Raw genomic sequence first — 27,329 nt, 5'->3', positions numbered from 1 at the left:
AGCCAGTCAAAGCCTATCAACTTTCCTTGCTTACTTGGGTAAGTCATTCTACCTTAGGCCAGGCCTGCACAGCTCAAAAATGATCCAGGGCCGCAATGAAGTCGGAAAATGTAGCAAGAGCCGCAGGTAGTGGGCAGGGCTCAAAGCACCCAGAAGTGCGCAGATGTTGCCATGATGACATCATGTGCATGCATGACATCATTACGTCGACTTCCACGCATGCGCAGAGGCCTTCCAGAAGGGCCTTGAGACGCCAGTAGGGGGTGCCAGCACGGAAGAGGGCAGGAGAGACGGAGAGGCACTGGCACCAGCTGATTGCCTACAGCAGTGTTTCTCAACTACTTCAAGCTAAGTACCCCAAACCACAGATCTCCCAAGCTCCGCCCTAAACCCACCCAAGCTCTGCCCCAGATCCTGCTCCCTTTACTAATTGTAATGCAATTTTCATATACACACAGCAGATATAAATTCTCAAAACTGACATTTCAATCACTAAATTGAAAATAAATTTTCCCTTTGTTGTCTGGTGATTTAGCACAGTTACTTACCGTAACAGGTGTTATCCAGGGACAGCAGGCAGATATTCTTAACGCATGGGTGACGTCACCGACGGAGCCCCGGTACGGACCTTTTTAACTAGAAAGTTCTAGTTGGCCACACCGCGCATGCGCGAGTGCCTTCCCGCCCGATGGAGGAGAGCGTGGTCCCCCAGTTAAGATAAGCCAGCTAAGAAGCCAACCCGGGGAGGAGGGTGGGACGTAAGAATATCTGCCTGCTGTCCCTGGATAACACCTGTTACGGTAAGTAACTGTGCTTTATCCCAGGACAAGCAGGCAGCATATTCTTAACGCATGGGTGACCTCCAAGCTAACAGAGAGGGAGGAGGGATGGTTGGCCATTAGGAAAATAAATTTTGTAACACAGATTGGCCGAAGTGTCCATCCCGTCTGGAGAAGGCATCCAGACAGTAGTGAGTAGTGAACGTGTGAACTGAGGACCAAGTGGCAGCCTTGCAGATTTCCTCGATGGGCGTGGAACGGAGGAAAGCCACAGAAGCAGCCATAGCTCTGACCCTGTGGGCCGTGACAGCACCTTCCAATGAGAGACCGGCCCGAGCATAACAGAACGCAATACAGGCAGCAAGCCAGTTGGAAAGCGTCCGTTTAGAGATAGGACGACCTAGACGGTTAGGATCGAAGGTCAGAAAGAGCTGAGGGGACGAGCGGTGAGCCCTGGTACGGTCAAGGTAGTATGCAAGGGCACGCTTACAATCCAGCGTGTGCAACGCCTGTTCCCCAGGATGAGAATGGGGTTTAGGGAAAAAGACAGGCAACACAATGGACTGGTTGAGGTGGAAAGCCGAGACCACCTTGGGAAGGAATTTAGGATGGGTACGCAGAACCACCTTGTCATGATGAAAAACAGTGAACGGTGGATCGGCGACCAGTGCATGCATCTCACTAACCCTCCTGGCAGAGGTGATGGCAATGAGGAAAAGCACCTTCCATGTTAGAAGTTTGAGCGAAGTTGTGGCAAGAGGTTCAAAAGGGGGTTTCATGAGGGCTGATAAAACCACATTCAGGTCCCAGACGACAGGAGGAGGCTTCAGAGGTGGTTTGACATTGAAGAGGCCTCTCATGAACCGGGAAACCAGTGGATGAGCCTTGAGAGGTTTTCCGAGGATAGGCTCATGAAACGCAGTGATGGCACTGAGGTGGACTCTGATTGAGGTAGACTTGAGGCCAGCGTCAGACAGAGAGAGCAAATAGTCCAGTACAGTTTCCACCGCTAATGAGGTGGGATCGTGATGATGCAGTAGACACCAAGAGGAGAACCTGGTCCACTTCTGATGGTAACATTGGAGGGTGGCCGGTTTCCTGGAGGCATCCAAAATGCGATGGACAGGCTGAGACAGATTCTCTGGAGAGGTCAGCCCGAGAGAAACCAAGCTGTCAGGTGGAGCGAAGACAGATTGGGATGCAGTAGAGACTGACGTTGCTGCGTAAGTAGAGTAGGAAACACAGGAAGAGGAATGGGCTCCCTGGAGCTGAGCTGAAGCAGGAGGGAGAACCAGTGTTGGTGAGGCCACCGAGGAGCGATGAGAATCATGGTGGCCCTGTCCCTGCGGAGTTTGGATAACATCCGCAACATCAGAGGTAGTGGAGGAAAGGCATAGAGGAACCGATCCGTCCAGTCGAGCAGGAATGCATCTGGGGTCAGACGATGAGGAGAGAAGAGTCTGGAACAGAACTGGGGTAGCTGATGGTTGTGAGGCGCTGCAAAGAGGTCCACCTGCGGAGTGCCCCAGCGAGCAAAGATGGAGTGGAGCGTGGAAGGGTCCAGAGTCCACTCGTGAGGTTGAAGGATGCGGCTGAGATTGTCGGCCAGGGAGTTCTGTTCGCCCTGGATATAGACAGCCTTGAGGAAGAGATTGCGGGCCGTGGCCCAGGTCCAGATGCTGAGAGCCTCCTGACAAAGGAGGCAAGATCCGGTGCTTGTTTATGTAGTACATGGCGACTTGATTGTCTGTGCACAGGAGAAGGACCTGAGGGCAGAGAAGGTGCTGGAAGGCCTTGAGAGCATAGAACATGGCTCTGAGTTCCAGGAAATTGATGTGATGTTGACGCTCCTGAGGGGTCCAGAATCCCTGGGTGCGTAGATCTCCCAGGTGAGCTCCCCACACATAGGGGGAGGCATCCGTGGTTATGATCATGGAGTGAGGGGGTAGATGAAAGAGTAGACCCCTGGAAAGATTTGAGGAGTTCAACCACCATTGAAGAGATTGCTGAAGAGACGATGTCACAGAGATGGGATGAGAAAGAAGATCTGTGGTCTGTGACCATTGGTTGGCAAGAGTCCATTGAGGTGTCCTGAGGTGGAGTCGCGTCAGAGGAAGCACATGGACCGTCGAGGCCATGTGGCCCAGGAGGACCATCATCTGTCGGGCAGGAATGGAGTGATGAAGGAGCACCTGACGACAGAGGTGGAGCAGGGTCCGTTGACGGTCGGAGTGGAGAAACGCCCTCATTAGTGTGGTGTCGAGAACTGCTCCAATGAACTGAAGTCGCTGTGTGGGAAGCAGATGCGACTTGGGGTAGTTGATCTCGAACCCCAGGAGATGGAGGAAAGAGATGGTGTGATGAGTGGCTTGTAGCACAAGTGGAGACGTAGGTGCTTTCACCAACCAATCGTCCAAGTAGGGGAACACCTGGAGGTTGTGAGACCTGAGGAAGGCCGCCACCACAATAAGGCACTTGGTGAACACCCTGGGCGATGAAGCGAGGCCAAAAGGTAGCACTTTGTACTGATAGTGACGGTGCTGTATCTGAAACCGTAGGTAGCGACGTGAAGTCGGATTGATTGGGATGTGAGTGTAGGCCTCTTTGAGGTCCAGGGAACATAGCCAGTTGTGTTGAGAGAGAAGAGGATAAAGCGTGGCAAGGGAGAGCATTCTGAACTTCTCCTTGACCAGACACTTGTTGAGGTCCCTGAGATCGAGGATGGGACAAAGGTCTCCTGTCTTCTTGGGAACCAGGAAGTAGCGGGAGTAGAATCCCTGACCCCTTTGGTCCGGAGGCACTTCTTCGATGGCATTGAGAAGAAGGAGGGATTGGACCTCCCTCAGGAGGAGGGGGGTTTGGGAGGAGTGAGAAGCAGACTCTACGGGAGGATTGTCTGGTGGAAGAGACTGGAAGTTGAGAGAGTAGCCGTGGCGAATGATGTTGAGGACCCATTGGTCTGATGTGATGACCTCCCAACGGCTGAGGAAGATTTGGAGGCGACCTCCGATAGGCTGAGGAAGAGGCAATGATGGTGGGAGACTGGCTATGCCCTGGAGGAAAAAGTCAAAAGGGCTGAGATGGTTTTGACGGAGGGAGAGGCTTGGCAGGTTGGTGAGACTGTGAGCGAGCCTGAGATTGATGCTGTTGACGAGGTCGGCGAGGCTGCTGTTGAGGCGGGTTGAGAGGTCTGGCCGAGAACCTGCGCTGGTATGAAGACTGCTGTCTGTAGGTGCGAGCAGGTGGAGTCTTCTTTTTAGGTTTAATCAGAGTGTCCCACCTGGTCTCATGTGCTGAGAGTTTCTGGGTTGTTGAGTCCAGGGACTCTCCGAAGAGTTCATCACCCAGACAAGGTGGTTAGCCAGGCGGTCCTGGTGGTTAATGTCCAGGTCAGAGACTCTCAGCCATGCCAAACGTCGCATGGCCACCGCCATGGCAGATGCGCGAGAGGTCAGCTCAAATGAGTCGTAGATGGAGCGAACCATGAATTTCCTGAGTTGGAGGAGGCTGGAAATATGTTGCTGGAAAAGAGGGACCTTACGTTCAGGAAGGTATTTCTGTAAGGAGGAGAGCTGTTGCACCAGATGCTTCATGTAGAAGGAGAAGTGGAAGGTGTAGTTGTTGGCTCTATTGGCTAACATGGCATTTTGGAAAAGGCGCTTACCAAATTTATCCATGGTTTTTCCCTCTCTGCCAGGAGGGGTGGAGGCATATACACTGGAACCCTGAGATTTTTTCAAAGTAGATTCCACCAGGAGGGACTCGTGGGGCAATTGAGGTTTATCAAACCCTGGGATTGGAATAACCCATTACAAGCTATCCAATTTACGAGGGGCTCCAGGAACCGTGAGGGGAGCTTCCCAGTTTTTATAGAAAGTTTCCCGTAAGATGTCGTGGACGGGCAACTTCAGAAATTCTTTGGGAGGTTGCTCAAAGTCTAGGGCATCGAGGAAAGCCTGAGACTTTTTAGAGTCGGACTCTAAGGGAATGGAAAGAGCTGCTGACATCTCCCTAAGGAATTTGGAGAAAGAGGATTGCTCTGGTTTGGAGACGGTGTCGGTCATGGAGGGTTCTTCGTCGGTTGACGAAGCGTCCTCCTCGGTACCGTGAGGGGAGTCTTCCCACAAATCTGGATCCCTAACGTCGGGGTGCGTACGTTTGGACATCGGTGTGGAGGGCTCGGCATGGCGGGTCTTTGAAAGAGATTTGCCTGAGCGCACCGAGGCGGTACCAGGTGAGGAAGACCGATGTCGTTCCTGGGACCGGACAGGGTCGGTAGCATCACGGGTATGTACTGTAGGTGTTTCTGCCAAGAGCACCGGCATGGAAGTATTAATCGGTACCGAGGGGGTCGACACCGATGGGACAGAGTGAGGCTCGGACCGTTGTTGGAGCTATTGTTGCAGCTGCTCCTGTAACTGTGTTTGGAGTATGGCCGCGATGCAGTCGTCCAGGGGAGGCACCGGTACCGCTTTTTTCTTCTTCGGTACCATAGGTGCCGCTCTATGCTCCGGCGATGAGGAGGCCGATGATGAGGCACTCACCGAGATCGGAGCGGAGCGTTTGCGGGGCCGGTGCGGTGCCGGGAAGGCCGGTGTCGCAACCGTGGCAGGAGGGCGCTCAAGGGAAGTGGGAGGCTTCTTAGCCGGCTTACCTGGGCCCAACGACCCCGAGGAAGGGTCCGGTGGTGTTGATGTTGTCAGTGCCGACTTTTGTGGTGCCGTCGACGTCGCAGCCGGTTCCATGGCAGATCCGGTACCAAACAAAATATTTTGCTGGATCTGCCGATTTTACGCTTTTTAAGCGTAGCACAGCGGGTGCAGGTGTCAGCCCGATGCTCTGGACCCAAGCACTGGAGGCACCAATTGTGTGGGTCGGTGAGGGAGATCGGGCGTGCACACCGCTGGCACTTCTTAAAACCCGATTGAGGGGGCATGAATGGAAACACGGCCTCCGCAAAATCGAACCCGGAGGCCTGTATGGTGGCAACAGGCCCCGCCGGGGCCGGCCTGAAAAAATAAGGAAAACTCGATGAGTTTTTTTTTTTTTTTTTTTTTTTTAAAACAAAAAAAAAGGGAATCCGATAAGAAAAAAGGAAAAAAAAGTGAAAAAATACGCGAGCGGGAAGGCAAAATTAGTTTTTCAACGGCCATTGAAAACACATGCATCTTCTTCGTTCCGCGGAAACGAAGAAACTGGGGACCACGCTCTCCTCCGTCGGGCGGGAAGGCACTCGCGCATGCGCGGTGCGGCCAACTAGAACTTTCTAGTTAAAAAGGTCCGTACCGGGGCTCCGTCGGTGACGTCACCCATGCGTTAAGAATATGCTGCCTGCTTGTCCTGGGATAAAACTAGTTTTTGGTTAGACTTCCTTCTGACTGTGCATCCAACATTTCGTTCACAATCCAGCCCCATCCCCTTTGGGTCCAGGTCTCACTTTTCCCTCTGCTTACCCTCCCCAGATCCAGTGTCAGTTCCCCTTACTACCTACCACCACTTTTCTTCCAGGTCTCCCTCTCTCCTCCTCCGTTATGATCTTGCATCTCTGTTCTTCCTCAGGGTCTCCCCCCCGTGTCTGCACCTCCCATAGTCCAGCATCTACCTCATGTCTTTCCTCTTTGGTCCAGGCCTCTCTGTCTTTCTTCAGCTTAGAGCTTCCCCCCCCCCCCCAGCATTTATTCTCCTTTCTTCCAGGTCTTTCTCTGCCTCTCTCTCTCCTTGGTCCAGAATCTTTCCACCTCTCTGCAGTCTCCTTTCTCTCTCTTCCTTCTAGACACCCCCAAGTCCAACATCTGTCTCCCTCTCTTCTGCCTCCACTTTGTTTCAGGTTTTTCTGTCTCTCTCTGCCTTCCCCTTCCACAGGGCCTGGCATCTCTTCCTATTTCTTCCAGTCTCCCCATCCGTAGCCCAACTTCTCTCCCTCATTCCCTCCCTCCATATCCGTGTCCTACCTGCATCTCTGAAGTTTCCAACACCCAAAGCCAAAACTTTGCTTCTTCAACATCCCACTCCCTCTGCCACAACTTCTTTCCATGTGCCACGTCCCACCCTGCCGGAAACAGGAAGTTGTTGCAGAAGAAACGAAATGTAGCTGCTGGAAAGCTTTGGGGCTGGTTCCTGGCAACAGAGAGATGCCAGATGAAAACAGGAAAGAGGGGAGGTTCTGAGTCAGGATGGGGTTGGAGATGAGGTTGGATTGGGTTTTGGTCTGAGAGAAGGTGGAAGATGCCAGATCAAGGAGTGAGGCCGAAGTGAGAGCCATTTTGGGCCACATGCTGTGCGGCCCGCATGTTGTGCAGGGCTGCCTTAGACTGTAAGCCCTCTAGGGTCAGTAAAATAAATTCAGGTGAATTCCCTTCCCCTTAAGCTACCAATGAAAAAGGGTACGCAAACCTCAAATTAAGAGACACACAGCTATGAGACTGTACCTGTACTTCAGTCTCCCAATTTAAAGCAAATTTTAGGATACAAATTTAGAAACTGAAGGGTAAATAAACATGTAATGAAGAGAGACTTACCTGATAGTGTAGGGTAGTCTTACTACCAACAGTGAAGGGATGCTCCCATTCAGCTTCAGCTCCTGCAATGTGGCTTGGTCAATATGCAGTGGGCTAGTGCCCAGCTTTTCCTTCAGGCAAGCTGAAAGGGTGCTGGCAGCATACCATTCCACCGAGGGAAGCATCAGGGAAGAAGGTGAGGACTCCAGAACACTCTATATTAAAGAGAAGAGCGCCGCTGAGCAGCTGAGATCCCTTCCTTCCAACCTCCCACAAAGAGTTCTGTTAATGTCTTACCTCCAAGGCAGGAAAAGCAGTGTCCTGCTTGTTGCTGAATACCCCTCCATATGCTGTGAAGTCTTCAAGGCTGAGCTGAGAGTGAATAAAGCAAAATTGCTCATCTGTAAGAGGTGTTCCAAGGGCAGCAGGACATAAGTCCTCACTAATGGATCATATTCACCACATACAGCTCTGCTGAACAATAACTAACTCCTAAACTTTACAGTTTTCCAGCATGGTCATAGCATCCACTTCAGATTTACATATCAAACAGCAATTGAAAAGTAAGAGAATACAACAACTAGGGGAGGTAGGTGGTCATTGCTAAGATTTAATTTGATGTTCTTTGAGAAAGAAAAATTACTGACCTTAACTGAGGTTCTCAGTGGACCACAGGGGACTGCAACAACATATAATGGACATCGTCCTCTGCAACTCCCCTGCTAGACTGCAGCTTTCCTAAATCTCAGTAAAGTCCTCCTGAGCTTGCCCAAGGGTTCCCCTCACTCATAACCGTCTCTCAACTCAGTCCAAAATATCTGAAAACATGTTTAGAGGGAAAGGAGGGCTGGACAGTATTTGACTGCACTCCCTTGTGTCCACAGAAAATGTACTGTACTGATGACCAGGTTTTATATAGAGAAGATATAGATATAGCTTTTACTTGGCGCTAAAGAGGATACAAGCTGACATAACAAAAGGCGGTGCAGTCCAATATCCAATGCGATAGGACGTGCTTAGACACCCAAAAGCCCAGATTGTTTGGATTATTGGAAATAAGCAGCTGAGAGCATTTTTCGATTTGCATTATGCAGACAATACAGTAATACATGCCTGTAGTCCTGTGTGCTCTCTGCCAAATGAGGAAAAATATTTGGAGGATAAAACCATTTGATCGAGATGAAAAACTCTGATACAATTAAGAATCAACTGAGTGTGGGATACTACCCTATTGGGGAAAGACTGGGTATTGAGGATAACAGGAGATTATGGCTTATAGTTTTATCAGCACTGTTCAGGTATGGTGCTTCATTTTTGCTTACCCCAAAGGCTTTAAGGGATTTTTAATGAGCTATGCATGGACAATGTTAAGGTCCCATGAAGTGAAGTATTAAAGGGTCCAAAAAGGGGTCCCACTGTGTTGATGTTAAGGCAGTACTGTGGTAAAAAAAATAAAAAAAGCAACCCAAATCAAACCCAAACAATGGAGGAAAGATGGCAGTGTGCCTAATTAGACTTTAGCCAGAATTTGAAAGATGTTAACAGAACTCCAGGAGCACAGACATCAAGCAAGAAATTTACACATCACAGGGGAAAAATGAGTACAGTTTAAGCCACAGGATTTCCTAAGTATATGCAAGTAGAACTTTCTAGACTGTTTGGGACATAGCCACAGAAATTTGTCAGGGGTATAGGCTCCATTGCTGCACATGCATATTTTCCAGACCCACTATGCTTCTCAGGCTCTCATACCACTTCACCGATCAATACTGGTGCAAGGAGACGCCGCAGCATCGCGCTGAAAAAACTCACAAGCTCCGCCCCCTGGTGCAATCCACCAATGGGAATCTCTCAAGAGCCAAAGAAGGCCACCTATTCAAACCGGGCATTTAATCCATCAGGTTGAACGGATTGCAGCAGATAAATCCATCTTTGCTCCTTCTGCCAGAGGAGACATCTCCAATCCGTTCAACCTGATGGATTAAATGCCTGGATTGAATGGGCGGCCTTCTTTGGCTCTTGAGAGATTCCCATTGGTGGATTGCCCTAGGGGGTGGAGCTTGTGAGTTTTTTCAGCGCGTTGCTGCGGCGTCTCCTTGCACCAGTATTGATTGGTGAAGTGGTATGAGAGCCTGAGAAGCATAGTGGGTCTGGAAAATATGCATGTGCAGCAATGGAGCCTATACCCCTGACGCAGCAATACGAAGTAAACGGAGGGTTCCCCATTGGGTTGATTGGCTGCCTGGCTTTGGAGGAGAAGTTTTGAAATGTGAACTGTTTGGATGCCAGTAGCAGCTAAGTGGGGTTTTTTTCCTGTTTAACTGCCTCTTATGCTATATCCTGGACCGTAGTGCTACAGCTCTCATTAGCCCACTGATACCACCATATGGGGCGTGAGTGCCCCGGCGTGATGTTTGATATTACTCTGCAGGCTATCACAGTGTTTTTTTTCATACATTTTTTGGTTTACATGCAGGAGTGGTGTCTTTGAAGGAGTGGAGTTTTTTTTAGCTAGATGAAGCCGAACTGAGGCTTTTTTCTCCACTTTTTTTTTTTCTTTTCTTCTTGATGGGTGTATGCTATGTTATGTGGATGATGAATGTATGCGATTAAGGCCTTTTAGTGTTGCAGAGTTTGTATCTTTTTCCATGTAGGGTTCTGATTTGAGTTGAATTATTGGAGTATAGTGACCCTGGTCCCTAGTTGTAGTGTTTAGTGGGACAAATTTTTTCCCCATGTCATTCTCTAAGCAGCACCTCTCCCTCTCCCCATGTCCAACAGTACTCCTTCCTTTTCTTTCCCACCTCCCTGTGCACCAGTACCTCTCCTCTCTCTAGGACAGCTCAATGTGCTCTTAACTAGAGAATGACACGGTGGCGGTTTACCCGCGGCCACCGCATTTTAGCCGCGGGTCACCGCCGAAAACGGGGAAAAAAACTAGCAGTTGCTGCGGCGACGGGGACAAGGCCATTCACCTGGAATATGGACACAGGGGGGTCAATGGCAGATACATAGGGGAGATATTAGAAAAGTATATAAAATCGTACCCATTTGAGGCTTTTATGTATGCAGCGGTGACGGTGACGGGGTGGTGAATGGGGTGGCAGTGGCGGTGACGGGGCGGTGAAGGGAATGGCAGTGACGGGGCGGTGCAGAGGATGGTGAGACGGGGACGGGGCGGTGACGGGGACCAATTTTTTCACCGTGTCATTCTCTACTCTTAACTTCCTCACACAGCTGCCGCTAGCATTAGTTTAGATGAGGTTACATCAGGGAGCCTCAGGGCCTTTGCTAGGCCAGCCCGCCTCTGATGAAAGAGGAAGTTACATCATCAAAGGCCTAGCAAAGGCCCTCAGGCTACCCAGTGGTAAGGAGGGGGGCGTTCCGCCCCTGGTGTAAGCCCTGAGGGGGTGCTCCGGCGTCCGTCCCCCCCCCCCCCGGTTCTTCCCCTCTGGCCTCCCCGCACCATTAAGAGTACCGAAGCAGCCTGCAGCAAGACCGCGATGTCGGCGATCTTGCGCTGCTTCGTGCTGTCCTCCGCCGTGGTCCCGCCCCCTCCACTGACGTCAGATGAGGGGGCGGGTCTGCGGCGAAGGACAGCACAAGCAGCATAAGATCGCTGACATCACAATCTTGCTGCAGGCTGCTTCGGTACTCTAAATGGTGCGGAGAGGCTAGAGGGGAAGAACCGGATGTCAGGGTGGGGGGGGGGCGAGCGGTCCTTCAGGATGGGGCGGGCAGGCAGGCCTTCAGGGGGAGATGCAGGCCTTAAAGGGCGGACACAAGCCTTCATGGGGGGAGACAGGCTTTCGGGAGGGGGAAGGGGGCAGGCAGGCAGGCCTTCAAGGGGGGACAGGCAGGCAGGCCTTTAAGGGGGGGACAGGCCTCCAAGGGGAGATGCAGGCCTTAAAGGGGGGGGACAAGCCTTCATGGGGGGAGACAGGCTTTCGGGAGGAACAGGCAGGACTTCAAGGGGGGACAGGCAGGCAGGCCTTTAAGGGGTGGGACAGGCCTACAAGGGGGTGCAGGCCTTCAAGGGGGGGGGACAGGCCTTCAAGGGGGGGGACAGGCCTTCAAGGGGGGGGACAGGCCTTCAAGGGGGGGGGACAGGCCTTCAAGGGGGGGGGACAGGCCTTCAAGGGGGGGGGGGACAGGCCTTCAAGGGGGGGGGGACAGGCCTTCAAGGGGGGGGACAGGCCTTCAAGGGGGGGGACAGGCCTTCAAGGGGGGGGGACAAGCCTTCAAGGGGGGGGGACAAGCCTTCAAGGGGGGGGACAAGCCTTCAAGGGGGGGGACAAGCCTTCAAGGGGGGGGACAAGCCTTCAAGGGGGGGGGACAAGCCTTCAAGGGGGGGGGACAAGCCTTCAAGGGGGGGGGACAAGCCTTCAAGGGGGGGGGGCAAGCCTTCAGGGGGGGGACAAGCCTTCAAGGGGGGGGACAAGCCTTCAAGGGGGAGAGGTTTTCGGGGGGGGACAGGCAGGCATGCTTTCAAGGGGGGACAGGCAGGCCTTTAAGGGGGGGGACAAGCCTTCAAGGGGGGGGACAAGCCTTCAAGGGGGGGGACAAGCCTTCAAGGGGGGGGACAAGCCTTCAAGGGGGGGGACAAGCCTTCAAGGGGGGGGACAAGCCTTCAAGGGGGGGACAAGCCTTCAAGGGGGGGGGACAAGCCTTCAAGGGGGGGGGACAAGCCTTCAAGGGGGGGGACAAGCCTTCAAGGGGGGGGGACAAGCCTTCAAGGGGGGGGACAAGCCTTCAAGGGGGGGGGACAAGCCTTCAAGGGGGGGGGACAAGCCTTCAAGGGGGGGGACAAGCCTTCAAGGGGGGGGACAAGCCTTCAAGGGGGGGGACAAGCCTTCAAGGGGGGGACAAGCCTTCAAGGGGGGGGACAAGCCTTCAAGGGGGGGACAAGCCATCAAGGGGGGGGACAAGCTTTCAAGGGGGGGGACAAGCTTTCAAGGGGGGGGACAAGCCTTCAAGGGGGGGGGGACAAGCCTTCAAGGGGGGGGACAAGCCTTCAAGGGGGGGGACAAGCCTTCAAGGGGGAGAGGCTTTTGGGGGGGACAGGCAGCCAGGCTTTCAAGGGGGGACAGGCAGGCCTTTAAGGGGGTGGGACAAGCCTTCAAGGGGGGTGGGACAAGCCTTCAAGGGGGGGGGGACAAGCCTTCAAGGGGGGGGACAAGCCTTCAAGGGGGGGGACAAGCCTTCAAGGGGGGGGACAAGCCTTCAAGGGGGGGGACAAGCCTTCAAGGGGGGGGACAAGCCTTCAAGGGGGGGGACAAGCCTTCAAGGGGGGGGGACAAGCCTTCAAGGGGGGGGACAAGCCTTCAAGGGGGAGAGGCTTTTGGGGGGGACAGGCAGCCAGGCTTTCAAGGGGGGACAGGCAGGCCTTTAAGGGGGTGGGACAGGCCTTCAAGGGGGGGGGACAGGCCTTCAAGGGGGGGGGACAGGCCTTCAAGGGGGGGGGACAGGCCTTCAAGGGGGGGGGACAAGCCTTCAAGGGGGGGGGACAAGCCTTCAAGGGGGGGGGACAAGCCTTCAAGGGGGGAGGGACAAGCCTTCAAGGGGGGAGGGACAAGCCTTCAAGGGGGGAGGGACAAGCCTTCAAGGGGGGAGGGACAAGCCTTCAAGGGGGAGGGACAAGCCTTCAAGGGGGAGGGACAAGCCTTCAAAGGGGAGGGACAAGCCTTCAAAGGGGAGGGACAAGCCTTCAAGGGGGAGGGACAAGCCTTCAAGGGGGAGGGACAAGCCTTCAAGGGGGAGGGACAAGCCTTCAAGGGGGAGGGACAAGCCTTCAAGGGGGAGGGACAAGCCTTCAAGGGGGAGGGACAAGTCTTCAAGGGGGAGGGACAAGCCTTCAAGGGGGACAGGCCTTCAAGGGGGGGTGGACAGGCCGGCAGGCCTTTAAGGGGGTGGGACAGGCCTTCAAGGGGGGGTGGACAGGCCTTCAAGGGGGGGTGGACAGGCCTTCAAGGGGGGGTGGACAGGCCTTCAAGGGGGGGTGGACAGGCCTTCAAGGGGGGGTGGACAGGCCTTCAAGGGGGGGTGGACAGGCCTTCAGGGGTGAGATGCAGACCTTTAAGGGGGGGACAGGCCTTTGGGTGGGACCCTGGTGTAGAAGTACACGGAGGGAAGGGGGTGTTCAAAGAGACATGCATATGCCAGACTTTGGGGGGGAAGAAATAATGGGTCTTTAAATAGAGGAGAGGGAGAGAGATGATGGACCATGGGATTTAGGGAGGGAAGGAACAGAAAGGGAGAGAAATTGGACACAAGGGATGGTGTGGAGGAGGGATAGAGATACTGGATAGGAGGGTAATTGGGAAAAGAAAGGGAGAGATGGTGGGCCCTGGGGTAGTGGAGAAGGAGGGAGAGATGCCGGATGAAAGGGTAGTTAAGAAAAGGTGGATCTGTGGAGGGAGATGAAAAAAAGGAAAGATACCAGACTTCCTGGGGAGGGAAGGGAAATGGAAAGGGAGGACAGAGATGGCAGATGGATGGTTAGCATGAAGAAAGAAGGAGACCCTGTCAAGCAAGTTATCAGAAGACAACCAGAGCCTGGGACCAACAAGATTTGAAAAATAACCAGACAACAAAAGGTAGAAAATTAATTTTATTTTCTGTTTTGTGATTACAATATGTCAGATTTGAAATGTGTATCCTGCCAGAACTGGTGTTAGACCGCAAACGTGAGCTAGGATTTAACAGAGAGAGGAAAAGTCCTTTTTGTTTCTTTATTTTATTTACACCACAGCGCCAGTGTGGTTAGGAGAAGCCAAAGGGGGTGAAAAAGCTATAAAACCCACCAGGATTTTTGAAAAAAATCACCCAACTGGGCAGGAAAATCGAATCGAAAAACCAATTAAATAGGCTGAATCGAAATTTTTCTTCCTGAATCGGGCAGTTTGCGCTACTGTCTCAGACTTTAGGACCTGGGATTGGGGAGAGATGGCATCCTCAGTACTTTATAATGCAAGTGAAATGAGGATTTGGTCAGACTTTTGAAGGGTCTGCAGAAGAAAAATATTGTATAGGCCGGGGACATGAGACAGCAGGAAATGGGAACTTTTCTTCCTTCTATTTTTGTGAATGGAAAGGCTGAGGATGTCAGAGAGTTCAGTTAAAATATGTGCTTTATAAAAAAAATATAATAATGTGTTTTATAAAGGAATTTGTCCATAGTCTGTTATTAAGACATGGGTGAAGTGTCTGCTTGCCCTGGATCGGTAGCATGGAATGTTGCTACTCTTTGGGTTTTGACCAGGTACTAGTGACCTGGATTGGCTACCATGAGAATGGGCTACTGGGCATGATGGACCATTGGTCTGACCCAGTTAGGCTATTCTTATGTTATGTTCTCATCTGTTGGGGCCTTTGTTTTCACTTCTTATTTTAATGTATTTTTTTTTTTCTGGGAACTTATCAGTGTTTTTTTATAATGGGAACAAAAATGGAAGAGAATTAATGTGTGTGGAATGGGGGGGGGGATAACTAATTTCTTCAGCTAAATAATTAAACCCACCTCAACCAGACATAGGAGAACTCGCACACCATTCACACACCCTCCAACCAAAACGTCAAAAGAAAAAACTGTTCGACAACCTCCTAGCCATTCGAGCTGCAACACTCGACCCCCAACTCTACAACCTATTGACCTCGACCACAGACTACAAAACCTTCAAAAAAGAAATAAAAGCCCTTCTATTCAAAAAACACATAAAACCGAACTAACACAATCAGAACTGTCCCAAGCATCACTTGCAACTACTCCATATGTACTTCTCATGTCATGACAATTCAGACATAATTTATGTTATGTTTGGAATAATGGTTACATATACAAGGTTCAATAAAAGAATATTTTCACTCCCTGTTTCTATTCTGACCATTTATACCGTTTCATGGTTATTACAAAAAATATTTTTTACATGGGGGGGTGTCAAAAAAATGATGGGCCCCGGGTGCCACATACCCTAGGTACGCCACTGAGGCTACCTCACCATAGCACTAATGGAGTCATCGGACTGCTTGCTCTTAGAGAATTAAAGGTGAAGGTTGGGGTAGGAAAGAGTGAATCTGGAGCACAAGGAAAATTACTGCCACTATGCAAGGGCATATTCTGTAAGCCACAATTTGCTATCACTTCTATGCCAGCTTTGACCAGTTTACCAATCACAATATGCTTTCTGGTCAGTCTCAAATTCTGAAAAATTAAGCTTTCTGATGAAGGCTAAGCTTGTGCTTTTGTTCTGACACTTTCCCCAAGTAGAATCCCGTAGGATTATCCATAGCCTGCCATTTTATCTGCTTCACACCTTGAGGGTAGTGTGAAATGCAATCTCTGGCACTGTTCCAAATATTACTACATAAAGAGTGCTTGCTAAGAATAAATATGCATTTTTAAAAACACAAAAGAAATTACTATTTGCTGGCTGGTCTTCTAACACACAGAAGTTTCTCTCTGCATGAGAGGGGTTTACATTAAAGGTCAAGAAGCTGCTGCTAAAAGGTCACTCATTTTACTGGAATTAGGGGAAAGCAGAAGTTGGGATTGGAAAGAAGAAATGAACATTCATAATTTTTCATGAGCCCCCATGACTGTCAGACCCTCAGCTCTAAACACCAACTTCACGTGATCTGCAGGAAGAAAAGAACCACTGAAGAACAGCCTTCTAGAGGCACTAATACCTAGATAGTAAAGCTACAAGAAACAAAGAATGGAAAAGCAGCAAAGGAAATGGTCATGGAAAATTGCCTGTGAAGGATGCATATTAACTGACAAAGTTAGGGCAAGATCTGTGCATTTTTCAACAGGCAAATAAAAACTTGTATACCTTTCAATATAGAATAGAAATCTGAAAATATATAAAAACCACATGTTACAACACAATGAGAAGACCCCCCCTGTCTCTACCTTGTCCTGCAAGAAAAGCAGTACATTATGGGGCCCACTGGTCAATGCAAGATCCAAGTAAGAAGCAAGTTGGAAGTCTGTAGTCACATGACCTTCATGAGGTGCATCAACAGTGTTCCAAAGGGAGCTAAGATATTAAAAAAACAAACACACAACATGATTTCAAAGTCAAAGACACAAAGCAGTGTCCCCCCTTCTACACATAAGTTCATGTAATCCTTTTTCTTCTTCTCTACCCACTATTTTAAGTTCTTGTAAACCGTGTCGAGCTCCATTCTCATGGAGATGATGCGGTATATAGACTTAAGGTTTAGATTAGATTAGATTAATACTCATCTAGAACTGGCTTCTCTGGACTATGATGCAATGACTTAGATCTACAGCTATTTACTTATATTTTATCACTCGGGTTTTTATTTTTTTTAATTTAATTTAATTTATTCAATTTTCTATATCATTCTCCCAGGGGAGCTCAGAATGGTTTACATGCATTTATTCAGGTATTTAAAGCAGTTTTCCCTCTCTGTCCCGGCGGGCTCACAATCTATCTAACGTACCTGGGGCAATGGGGGGATTAAGTGACTTGCCCAGGGTCACAAGGAGCAGCGTGGGTTTGAACCCACAACCTCAGGGTGCAGAGGCTGTAGCTTTAACCACTGCGCCACACTTTACTACTCTCCGACAAGACTTTTCTGGTTCCAATGGCCATCATGAGGTATTTTTACCTGTAACCCGTTATGAGGTCATTGGGGAGGATGGGATATAAAGCCAACCAAATAAATACAATAAATTACTATGGTTCAACAACCAGGTATTCCCGAGAGCTCTGGTGGGGGCATCAGTTTACACAAGGTCAAGTGAAGAGGCCTGGTTTTGTCACAACATAAATGGATAGTACATCCGAGTTTCTTACAGTAAATTCATGGGAAAAAATTAGCACTACAAAGCCATATATGCATTGGGGCAAAATCAGCCTGTTTGGTTGACTCATAATAAGATGGTAGCCCAAACACTACCTACAAACTCTCACTGTGAGCTCTGGCAAGTCAATCAACCCTCCGTTGCTTCAGGTACAAAAACCCTCGAGGCAACACATAACTATCATTGAAAAGGCTCGAGCTAAACAGGATAAACGAATTAGTATGCATCTTTCTATTTCTACTTCGTATTTGGCATTTAGAAAATTTATGAAGGCTGATCTATTTGGTAACTATTTTAGTCAGTTGTGTTTATACCGTGTATACTTGTATTTTAATTTGTTGTTAATCGCACAGAACCACTAGGTAGCTGCGGTATATAAGAAATTTTGTTATATTATGTGTATGTTATGCCTCAGGACCTGTCACTAAAACCTACCTTTTCAACACTTTAACCCCCCCCCCCCCCCCGTGACAGCAGCGACTGGGAGAAACCAGCATTACCACCTCCCCACCCATAAGTCGGGCCACAAGGCGTCGTTCTTGCGCCACGCCAACCTACATCCCTTCACCCAGGTGTGAGCACTGCCCCAGTGGTGTCCACAGCCCAAAAATCATCCCCAGAACCGGGGAAGGGAGGGTAGCAGTACCCCTCACCTCCCTCTGTCCCGACATCAAGAGCAGCGCAGAGATATAGACAGGGAACAAGACACAGGCTAAGAGAGGCCTCTACTCACCCCTGACTAGACCAGAGCAACAACGGCACTTGCTGAACGCCCAGCACCGATGCCACCAACAGAAACGGCAGAAATAACCCAGCACAGCTCACAGTCGCCATCTTGCCGTCCGCCACCCACCTGACTAAGCGTCATCGGCCAAACCCCGCCTCTTCTTGCGTCACATTACCCTCCACTCGGCGAGACCCGCACCCTCAAAGTGTGACGTCTCCAGCCAAACCCCGCCTCAATACAGGCTGCTTTTTCCTAACCGAGCCGCGCCCCCACATGAACGTCACCAGCAGCTGTGCTAATTGGTTATTTGTCAACCCTACCGAGGCGGTTGTTAACCGCAGAGCTCGATGGCCGGCTAGTTGATGTTACTCGGAGCACATGAGCTCGTTCCCTATCGAGTTAGAAAGCTGGTCTTCGCTCAATTTTAAGTCGGGACGATTTTAGGTCCAAAAACTCTGCAGGAAAACCCACAAATACAGTGAAATTCATCGCCGCCCACCAACCTGTCTCTCTCTAATCAGCTTTCCCCCAAACTCACACAGGCTTGTCATTGGACCCTCCTTTCACTCTCCTTATCATCCTCCACCAGGATCAGCCTTTTTCCCCTCTTATCCCCCACTCTAGCATCTTTCCCTTTCCTCAAGTCCAGCATTTCGCTTTCTCCCGTTTCCTTCTCCCAACACCTACCCACCCACCCACCCTTAAATGCCCCAAACGTTCCTGCTTCAGGCCCTCTTTCAAAGTAGCAGCACCTGACTCAGTGGTGTTTTGTGACAGCACAAGGGTAGTACTGTACTTCTTAGCCCAGTTTTCAGTCAGTCAGGTTTTCAGGACTTCTACAATGAATATGAATAAGACAGCTTTGCATACGAAAGAGGCAGCCCTATACATTAATATTTATTGCAGATATCCTGGATGGGGGAAGGGATAAAACCCGGACCTCACGGATCTTAACTGCACGTCCTTAAAAATCTTCATTCTTGACAGCTGACGTTTCAGGTCTGCAGGTCCACGTTTTAGCCCCTCATTCCACGGCTGTAACTGTTGCCGTTTCTGACCTCACGAATCTGTGCTGATAGTCTTATTGATAATTAATTTGAGGAAACACTTTAGCTAAGGGAGGTCTGCGTTTTACCCCAGAGCTGCGGCAGGAAAATGTGTTTTTGTTTGGTTCAACCCAGTCCTAACCTCTAGGCTACATTTGTAGCTTGTGAAATAAAGTTTTGCCACTTGTAGTCTTAGCATAGGTCAAGCCTCTGACAGACCTCCATGACACTTTAGCTCTGACGGACCCTAATGCTTCTTCCTCCCTATGCTGAGACTAAAAGACCCTTTATGCTTCAAAAGCTTACAAAACAGATAGGAAAAAGACATCTAAACTAAACAACAATTTGTTATTTCTATAGCGCTTACAGGCGCATTCAGCACTGTACATTGTACATGCAAGAGATGGTCTCTTCTCAGACATAGAGGTAGTTAGGGGGGTGGGCCATTAGTGTGGGCTGACTAGATGGGCCGTGGCCCTTTTCTGCCGTCATGTTCTATGTTTCTATGACATACAGCAGGGGCTAAAAGGTGGTAGGGGACTATTAAGGGAATGACAGACAGATATATGTTGGTTGGGTCAGTGTTTAAACACAACTTAAAAAAAACTGGTAAGTGGGCTTTTAGTCTGGCTTTGAATAGAATCAGGGAGGTTGTTCCAAGCATGAGGCACAGCAAGGTAGAAGGGACAGAGATGGGAGTTGGCGCTAGAGGAGAAGGGTACAGAGAGGAGAGACTTGTCTGATGAGCAGAGTTCCCAGAGGGGAGTATAGGGAGATTTCATATTCTGATTGGATATTAAAGAATTCCCCAGCAATCTACTACTACTACTACTACTAATAATAATTTATTTTTTTATATACCGCCAGACCAGGAATGGTTTTAGGTGGTTCACAACAAGTAAAATTGAACATGCAGTAACATAGTAACATAGTAACATAGTAGATGACGGCAGATAAAGACCCGAATGGTCCATCCAGTCTGCCCAACCTGATTCAATTTAAATTTTTTTTTTTTTTTCCTTCTTAGCTATTTCTGGGCGAGAATCCAAAGCTCTACCCGGTACTGTGCCTGAGTTCCAACTGCCAAAATCTCCGTCAAGACCCACTCCAGCCCATCTACACCCTCCCAGCCATTGAAGCCCTCCCCAGCCCATCCTCCACCAAACGGCCATACACAGACACAGACCGTGCAAGTCTGCCCAGTTACTGGCCTAGTTCAATATTTAATATTATTTTCTGATTCTAAATCCTCTGTGTTCATCCCACGCTTCTTTGAACTCAGTCACAGTTTTACTCTCCACCACCTCTCTCGGGAGCGCATTCCAGGCATCCACCACCCTCTCCGTAAAGTAGAATTTCCTAACATTGCCCCTGAATCTACCACCCCTCAACCTCAAATTATGTCCTCTGGTTTTACCATTTTCCTTTCTCTGGAAAAGATTTTGTTCTACGTTAATACCCTTTAAGTATTTGAACGTCTGAATCATATCTCCCCTGTCTCTCCTTTCCTCTAGGGTATACATATTCAGGTCTTCCAGTCTCTCCTCATACGTCTTCTGGCGCAAGCCTCCTATCATTTTCGTCGCCCTCCTCTGGACCGCCTCAAGTCTTCTTACGTCTTTCGCCAGATACGGTCTCCAAAACTGAACACAATACTCCAAGTGGGGCCTCACCAATGACCTGTACAGGGGCATCAACACCTTCTTCCTTCTACTGACTACGCCTCTCTTTATACAGCCCAGAATCCTTCTGGCAGCAGCCACTGCCTTATCACACTGTTTTTTCACCTTTAGATCTTCGGACACTATCACCCCAAGGTCCCTCTCTCCGTCCGTGCATATCAGCTTCTCTCCTCCCAGCATATACGGTTCCTTCCTATTATTAATCCCCAAATGCATTTCTCTGCATTTCTTTGCATTGAATTTTAGTTGCCAGGCATTAGACCATTCCTCTAACTTTTGCAGATCCTTTTTCATATTTTCCACTCCCTCTTCGGTGTCTACTCTGTTACAAATCTTGGTATCATCTGCAAAAAGGCACACTTTTCCTTCTAGCCCTTCAGCAATGTCACTTACATACATATTGAACAGGATTGGCCCCAGCACCGAACCCTGAGGGACTCCACTAGTCACCTTTCCTTCCTTCGAGCGACTTCCATTAACCACCACCCTCTGGCGTCTGTCCGATAGCCAGTTTCTGACCCAGTTCACCACTTTGGGTCCTAACTTCAGCCCTTCAAGTTTGTTCAACAGCCTCCTATGAGGAACTGTATCAAAGGCTTTGCTGAAATCCAAGTAAATTACATCTAGCATATGTCCTTGATCCAGCTCTCTGGTCACCCAATCAAAAAATTCAATCAGGTTCATTTGGCACGATTTACCTTTTGTAAAGCCATGTTGCCTCGGATCCTGTAACCCATTAGATTCAAGGAAATACACTATCCTTTCTTTCAGCAACACTTCCATTATTTTTCCAACAACTGAAGTGAGGCTCACCGGCCTGTAGTTTCCTGCTTCATCCCTGTGACCACTTTTATGAATAGGGACCACATCCGCTCTCCTCCAATCCCCAGGAATCACTCCCGTCTCCAGAGATTTGTTGAACAAGTCTTTAATAGGACTCGCCAGAACCTCTCTGAGTTCCCTTAGTATCCTGGGATGGATCCCGTCTGGTCCCATCGCTTTGTCCACCTTCAGTTTTTCAAGTTGCTCATAAACACCCTCCTCCGTGAACGGCGCAGAATCTACTCCATTTTCTCGTGTAACTTTGCCGGACAATCTCGGTCCTTCTCCAGGATTTTCTTCTGTGAACACAGAACAGAAGTATTTGTTTAGCACATTTGCTTTCTCCTCATCACTCTCCACATATTTGTTCCCAGCATCTTTTAGCCTAGCAATTCCATTTTTTATCTTCCTCCTTTCACTAATATATCTGAAAAAATTTTTATCTCCCTTTTTTACATTTTTAGCCATTTGTTCTTCCGCCTGTGCCTTCGCTAAACGTATCTCTCTCTTGGCTTCTTTCAGTTTCACCCTGTAGTCCTTTCTGCTCTCCTCTTCTTGGGTTTTTTTATATTTCATGAACGCCAACTCTTTCGCCTTTATTTTCTCAGCCACTAGGTTGGAGAACCATATCGGCTTCCTTTTTCTCTTGTTTTTATTGATTTTCTTCACATAAAGGTCCGTAGCCATTTTTTATCGCTCCTTTCAGCTTAGACCACTGTCTTTCCACTTCTCTTATGTCCTCCCATCCTAACAGCTCTTTCTTCAGGTACTTTCCCATTGCATTAAAGTCCGTACGTTTGAAATCTAGGACTTTAAGTATCGTGCGGCCGCTCTCCACTTTAGCCGTTATATCAAACCAAACCGTTTGATGATCGCTACTACCCAGGTGAGCACCCACTCGAACATTAGATATACTCTCTCCATTTGTGAGGACCAGATCCAATATCGCTTTTTCCCTTGTGGGTTCCGTCACCATTTGTCTGAGCAGAGCCTCTTGAAAGGCATCCACAATCTCCCTACTTCTTTCCGATTCCGCAGTCGGAACATTCCAGTCCGCATCCGGCAGGTTGAAATCTCCCAACAGCAGAACCTCCTCTTTCCTTCCAAACTTTTGGATATCCACAATCAGATCCTTATCAATTTGCTGCGATTGAGTACAGTACAGTTTGAAAATGGAAATACATCCGATAGTAAAACATAAGAAATGCATAAAAATTAAAAAAAAAACAATAGAATGCATTAGGATACAAATTTATCAAATAATTGTGTCTTCAATAATTTTCTAAAATAGAAGTAGGAAGAAGCTCCTAGCATAGTTTTTCCAAACCAAACATTCAATTTAGCAGCCTGAAAAGAGAGGGTTCTCTCAAGGAACCTCTTATCTATAATAATAAAATGCTAAGCATGCATGCACATTCTTACTGCGTGCTTCCCTGATCCCTGATCTGTCGCACTGTGGCCGGTAGGAGTGCGCATGCGTGCCAGACAAGCCTCCCTGCTCTCCACCTCACACAGAAACAGCTAAAAACTACAAATCGCTGGTGAGGGAAGAGACCCTGCAAAGGCACTGGGAGCATGCTGCTGGCTGACCCACCCTGAGCTACCTGCTGGAGAAGGACATCGGCATGTACCCGAGCTCTTTGCGCCCCACCCCTCCCTGCTACCCTGGCACTGCCCAATACCCCGACTACGGAGGTTACCACAGCCTGGGCTTGGACCCCACCACCCCCGCATCGGTGTCCCTAGCCTGGCTCTCCCCCTATAGCGCTCACCGGTGCCAGTGAAAAAAGTGTTTAAAAAAAAAAATCACGGCTCAGACACACATGCGCAGACCATCTACTAGATGGCCTGCGCATGCGTGGGGATCACAGAAAAGTGATCCATGCCGGCAGATGGGGGCATTCCTACAATTGCCCCCATCTGCATATTTTTGTTTCCTTAATTCTTCGGACCTGCTCAATTGAGCAGGTTGGTGATTTTGGCCCTAAGGGGGGATTCAGGATAGGACATTAAGAGTGTTAAGTCCATTAGTGCATGCAATCAAATTAGTATGTCCTAACCGGTTTCCTAAGCTTCTTTGTGCTTACCCCTCCCCCTTCTCCCCCACAGAACAACTTCTGAGGGAACACACAGTGCGATTCATTTAGTTCAGTAGTTTTTACCTGGTGGACTTGGCTGATGCAGCATACTGACCAACCTCATCTTCTCCTCAAATTGACAGGGCTCATTCAGTACCCAAATACCTCCTTTCACACTCATCCAGCATGCTTCTGAACTAGACTCCTCCCACTACACATTTGTTACTCGCTAACCTTTCCTTACTGCCTCTCCCACTAATCAAACATTCCCAATAACCCAATTCCCTTTCTCTTTCCATCTGATTCACACTCTCCCAATCCCTCCATCCACACTTATTTTACCACCACTACTCCTGATCAGACACTCTCTCTCAGTCTGACCCAGATTCTCTACTGCCCTGGCTCCATGTGGCACACACACTTCAAAACTGTTTCCCATCCTCGACTGCTGTGACATTCACTCAATTGCTATTTACTTCCACTGCTCTGCCAGACTCCAAAACTCATCTTTCTACTGCATCTCCCCAACTGCCCTGTTCCCATTCCACCTCCAATCTGGCACACTACCTTTCCTAGGATTCAGCACACTCAATTCCAAGCCACTTCACTCCTCCTCACTGATCTGACACAACTGCACAGGGAAATGGAGGGGAAGGGAATGCTGCACAGGGAAGTGGAGGGGGGAGAGAAATGCTGCTGCATAGGGGGCAGGGAGAGAGACAGAAAAAAAGAAAGACAGCGGGAGAGAGAGACAGAAAGAAAGACAGACATATATTCTAGCAGGGGGGAGGTAAAACAAAGGGAGAAGGGCTGCTGCTGGATAAGGGGAGCAGTGAAGGGGTGGTGGTGGTGGACACAGGGGAGGTAAAAGGAAGGGAGAATGGACAGAGGAAGCAGGCAAGGGGTGGTGGTGGACAGCCAAGGAAAAAGAAAGGCAGAAAGAAAGACAGAAATACAGAAAGCGGCTAAGGAGAGAGAGAAAGAAAGAAAGACAGATACACACACATATATTCTAGCACCCGTTAATGTAACGGGCTATAAGACTAGTAACAACATAATTTAACAGAAGGGTATGTGAACAAATGAAATCTATGTGTAAACTTATTTGAGTGGTTCAGAGAAAAATGGGAAACAAGGTAGCCAGGCAACATGCCAGAGATTGATTTATAGCAAATACAAGCAAATTTAAACAAAACTCTGGCCTCAATTGGCAACCAATGAAGTTTCTGATAATATGGAGTAATATGCTCCCATTTATTTCAGACCAAAAATCAGTCAAACTGTAGTGTTTTGAACCACTCTCAATTTTTAAAAGATTTTCTTATAGGCACCCAGATAGATAATATTGCAATAGTCGAGAATACTTAAAACAGATGACTGCACTAACAACCGGAATGAAGCTTCATCAAAATATTTCTTAATGGTGAGAAGTTTCCAAAGCACTGAGAAACATATATTGAGTAATAGATCAGTATGCTGTTCCAGAGTAAGGTGTCTATCTATAGTCACTCCCAATATTTTTATAGACTGTTCTATAATGTAGTCAAGGTCATTCAAATGTATCAATGTTTCTTTGATCTTATCATTAGGAGTTGCAAGAAAAAATTTAGTTTTTTCTGGATTTAATTTCAATTTAAAAGCAATCATCCAAAGTTCAATCTGATTCAGAATGGTTGCTAAAAAATTTGTAATCTCTACTGTCAGACAAGTTAACGGGATGACTATAGTGATGTCATCCGCATAAATGTAAAACCTAAGATTTAAATTTTGCAAAAGGTTTCCCAGTGAAGCAAGGTAGATATTAAACAGAGTGGGGGATAGAGGCAAACCTTGTGGAATCCCACATAGATTTTTCCAACGATAAGGAAGACTTTTGTCCTTGAACATCTGATATGATCTATTATCCAAGAATCCTTGGAACCAGTTTAAGACATTTCCTGAAATACCAATAGATTCCAAACAGTCAATAAGAATAGTTTGGTCCACCAGGTCAAAGCGCTGCTCAGATCCAACTGCAAAATCAAAGCACTCGAACGTTGACTAAATAATGTATAAAGATAATCTAACAGAGAGGCCATGACTGTTTCAGTACTGAAACCTGACCGAAACCCAGACTGATTGTCCTGTAATATATTAAACTTATCCAGATAAGTAGTTAGTTCTGAGTTAACTAGACCCTCCAACAGTTTAGTAAACAAGGAATACTAGCAATGGGTCTGTAGTTAGATACCAAGGTAGGAGATTCTTTAGGGTTTTTAATGATCGGTGTGATCAAAATCTGACCCAATTCTTCTGGGAACATCCCCTTGGATAATAAAAAGTTAACCCATTTAAACAATTTGGCCTTGAAAGTGACAGGGGCAACTTTCATGACATTCAGGGGACAGCTATCAAGCCTACAGTATGAATTGACATACTTGGTATAAAACTTACATAAAGTTTGCCAATTAAAGGCTGTAAAATTGTTCCAACACATGTCAACTCTAGGGTCCTCTAAACACTGAAGAACAGGAAAGTACAGATGGTTGCTAATGGGAGCTATTAGAGAAGTTCTCAATTTTTGTATGTTCGTATTGAAGAAGTCTGCCAAAACATCAGCAGAGGGTGGATTCTTCAGTAGAACCAGTAAACACCTCTATATCATAGAGGTTGTTAACCTGTTTAAAAATGCTACTACTGTTGGTTGATGAGTTGCCAACTTTTGAGCATAAAAAGTAGTACGTTTCTCTTTAATCAAATTTTTATATTCTTTTAATTTTATCTTCCAAGCTAATCTGTGTTCCATAGTTCCCGATTTTGACCACTGTCTTTCCAATTTTCTGAGTTCCCTTTTTACCAATAGCAGATCTAAGTCATACCACCCATCTAAATTTCTATGTCTCTTTTTTCTCAATTTAATAGGGGCCATTTCATTTAAAACATGGATACTAGTATCAGTCCAAGAATCCACATATTCAATATCACTATCTTGGTTTGGAATTATATCATAGTGAGACCAAAATTCAACAGGATTGATCAGGCCTCTGCTAGCTTGAAATTTCTTGTTTCTTTTGTTTCCTTTAACTTTTGATTGGACTTTTTTTTATTTACCAATCAAATTCAAAATTATGTAGTCGATGGTCTGACCATAAGGAGTTAGACCATTTGGCTTGCTTCCAACAAATCTTAGGCTAAACTAATTATTTGGAAGAGAAAGTGATAAGATCTAACTGGTGGCCTTTTTGGTGAGTCTTGACTGGGGTTGCTTAAAAATAACCTAATGAAGAAATAAATGACCAAAATTCTTTACTGTCGGTTTGATCTACCTGTTCAAGATAAATATTAATATCGCCAATCAATAAGTTGTAAGAGCCTGCTATTGAATTTGTTAGTAGAAATTCATAAAAGTCATCCTTTGCTGAATTCCATTTTCTAGGGGGAATGTAAAGCAAAGGGCTCCATTTACTATGGTGTGCTAGAGTCTTTAGTGCACGCATAAGATTAGCGCGCGCTAGCTAAAAAATTACCGCCTGCTTAAAAGGAGGCAGTAGCGGCTAGCATGTGCGGCATTTTAGCACACACTAAGCATGTGCTAAAACCGCTAGCGCACCTTTGTATAAGGAGCCCGACGTGATTATTAAAGCATCAGTTAGAAAATTGGAAGTTAGTTTACAAGATAAAACTTTTAAATCAGAAGTCTTTGACATGCAACTCAGACAGCATGCTGAATGGCAGTGTGCCATTAGGCGCTAAAGATTTAAAGTGTCCCATCGCTGACGTGAGGCAAGAGGTGGAGCAAGCTCACACACCCAATTCAAATGCTGCTCAATCCTGAGCCGGCAAGTAAAAAGTCATAAGTGCTGTAGTGCTAGTTCTTCCCGCTGAAG

At 48.0% G+C, this 27,329-nt stretch overlaps 1 protein-coding gene across 2 annotated transcripts in view; it reads right to left on the bottom strand.

Annotated features, from left to right (window-relative positions):
• Positions 1–18,479, bottom strand: part of ATP6AP1 (ATPase H+ transporting accessory protein 1) — a 61,886-nt gene extending 43,407 nt beyond the window's left edge. The window contains exons 1-4 of one of the 2 annotated variants that reach the window (XM_033922771.1): positions 18,374–18,479; positions 16,188–16,314; positions 7,574–7,648; positions 7,298–7,491 (exon numbers count right to left, since the gene is read on the bottom strand). In XM_033922771.1, coding sequence (XP_033778662.1) covers positions 7,298–7,491; positions 7,574–7,648; positions 16,188–16,314; positions 18,374–18,414 — 437 coding nt within the window. In that variant the 5' untranslated portion in view covers positions 18,415–18,479. Of the gene's footprint in view, positions 1–7,297; positions 7,492–7,573; positions 7,649–16,187; positions 16,315–17,841; positions 18,064–18,373 lie in introns of those variants that run through there. The other variant, XM_033922761.1, reaches the window with a different exon arrangement.
• Positions 18,480–27,329: the final 8,850 nt, after the last annotated feature.

Source organism: Geotrypetes seraphini, chromosome 1, assembly GCF_902459505.1.
Source record: "Geotrypetes seraphini chromosome 1, aGeoSer1.1, whole genome shotgun sequence".
NCBI lineage: Eukaryota > Metazoa > Chordata > Amphibia > Gymnophiona > Dermophiidae > Geotrypetes > Geotrypetes seraphini.
The sequence above is the reverse complement of the archived record's forward strand: the minus strand, read 5'-3'. Positions and strand labels throughout refer to the sequence as shown.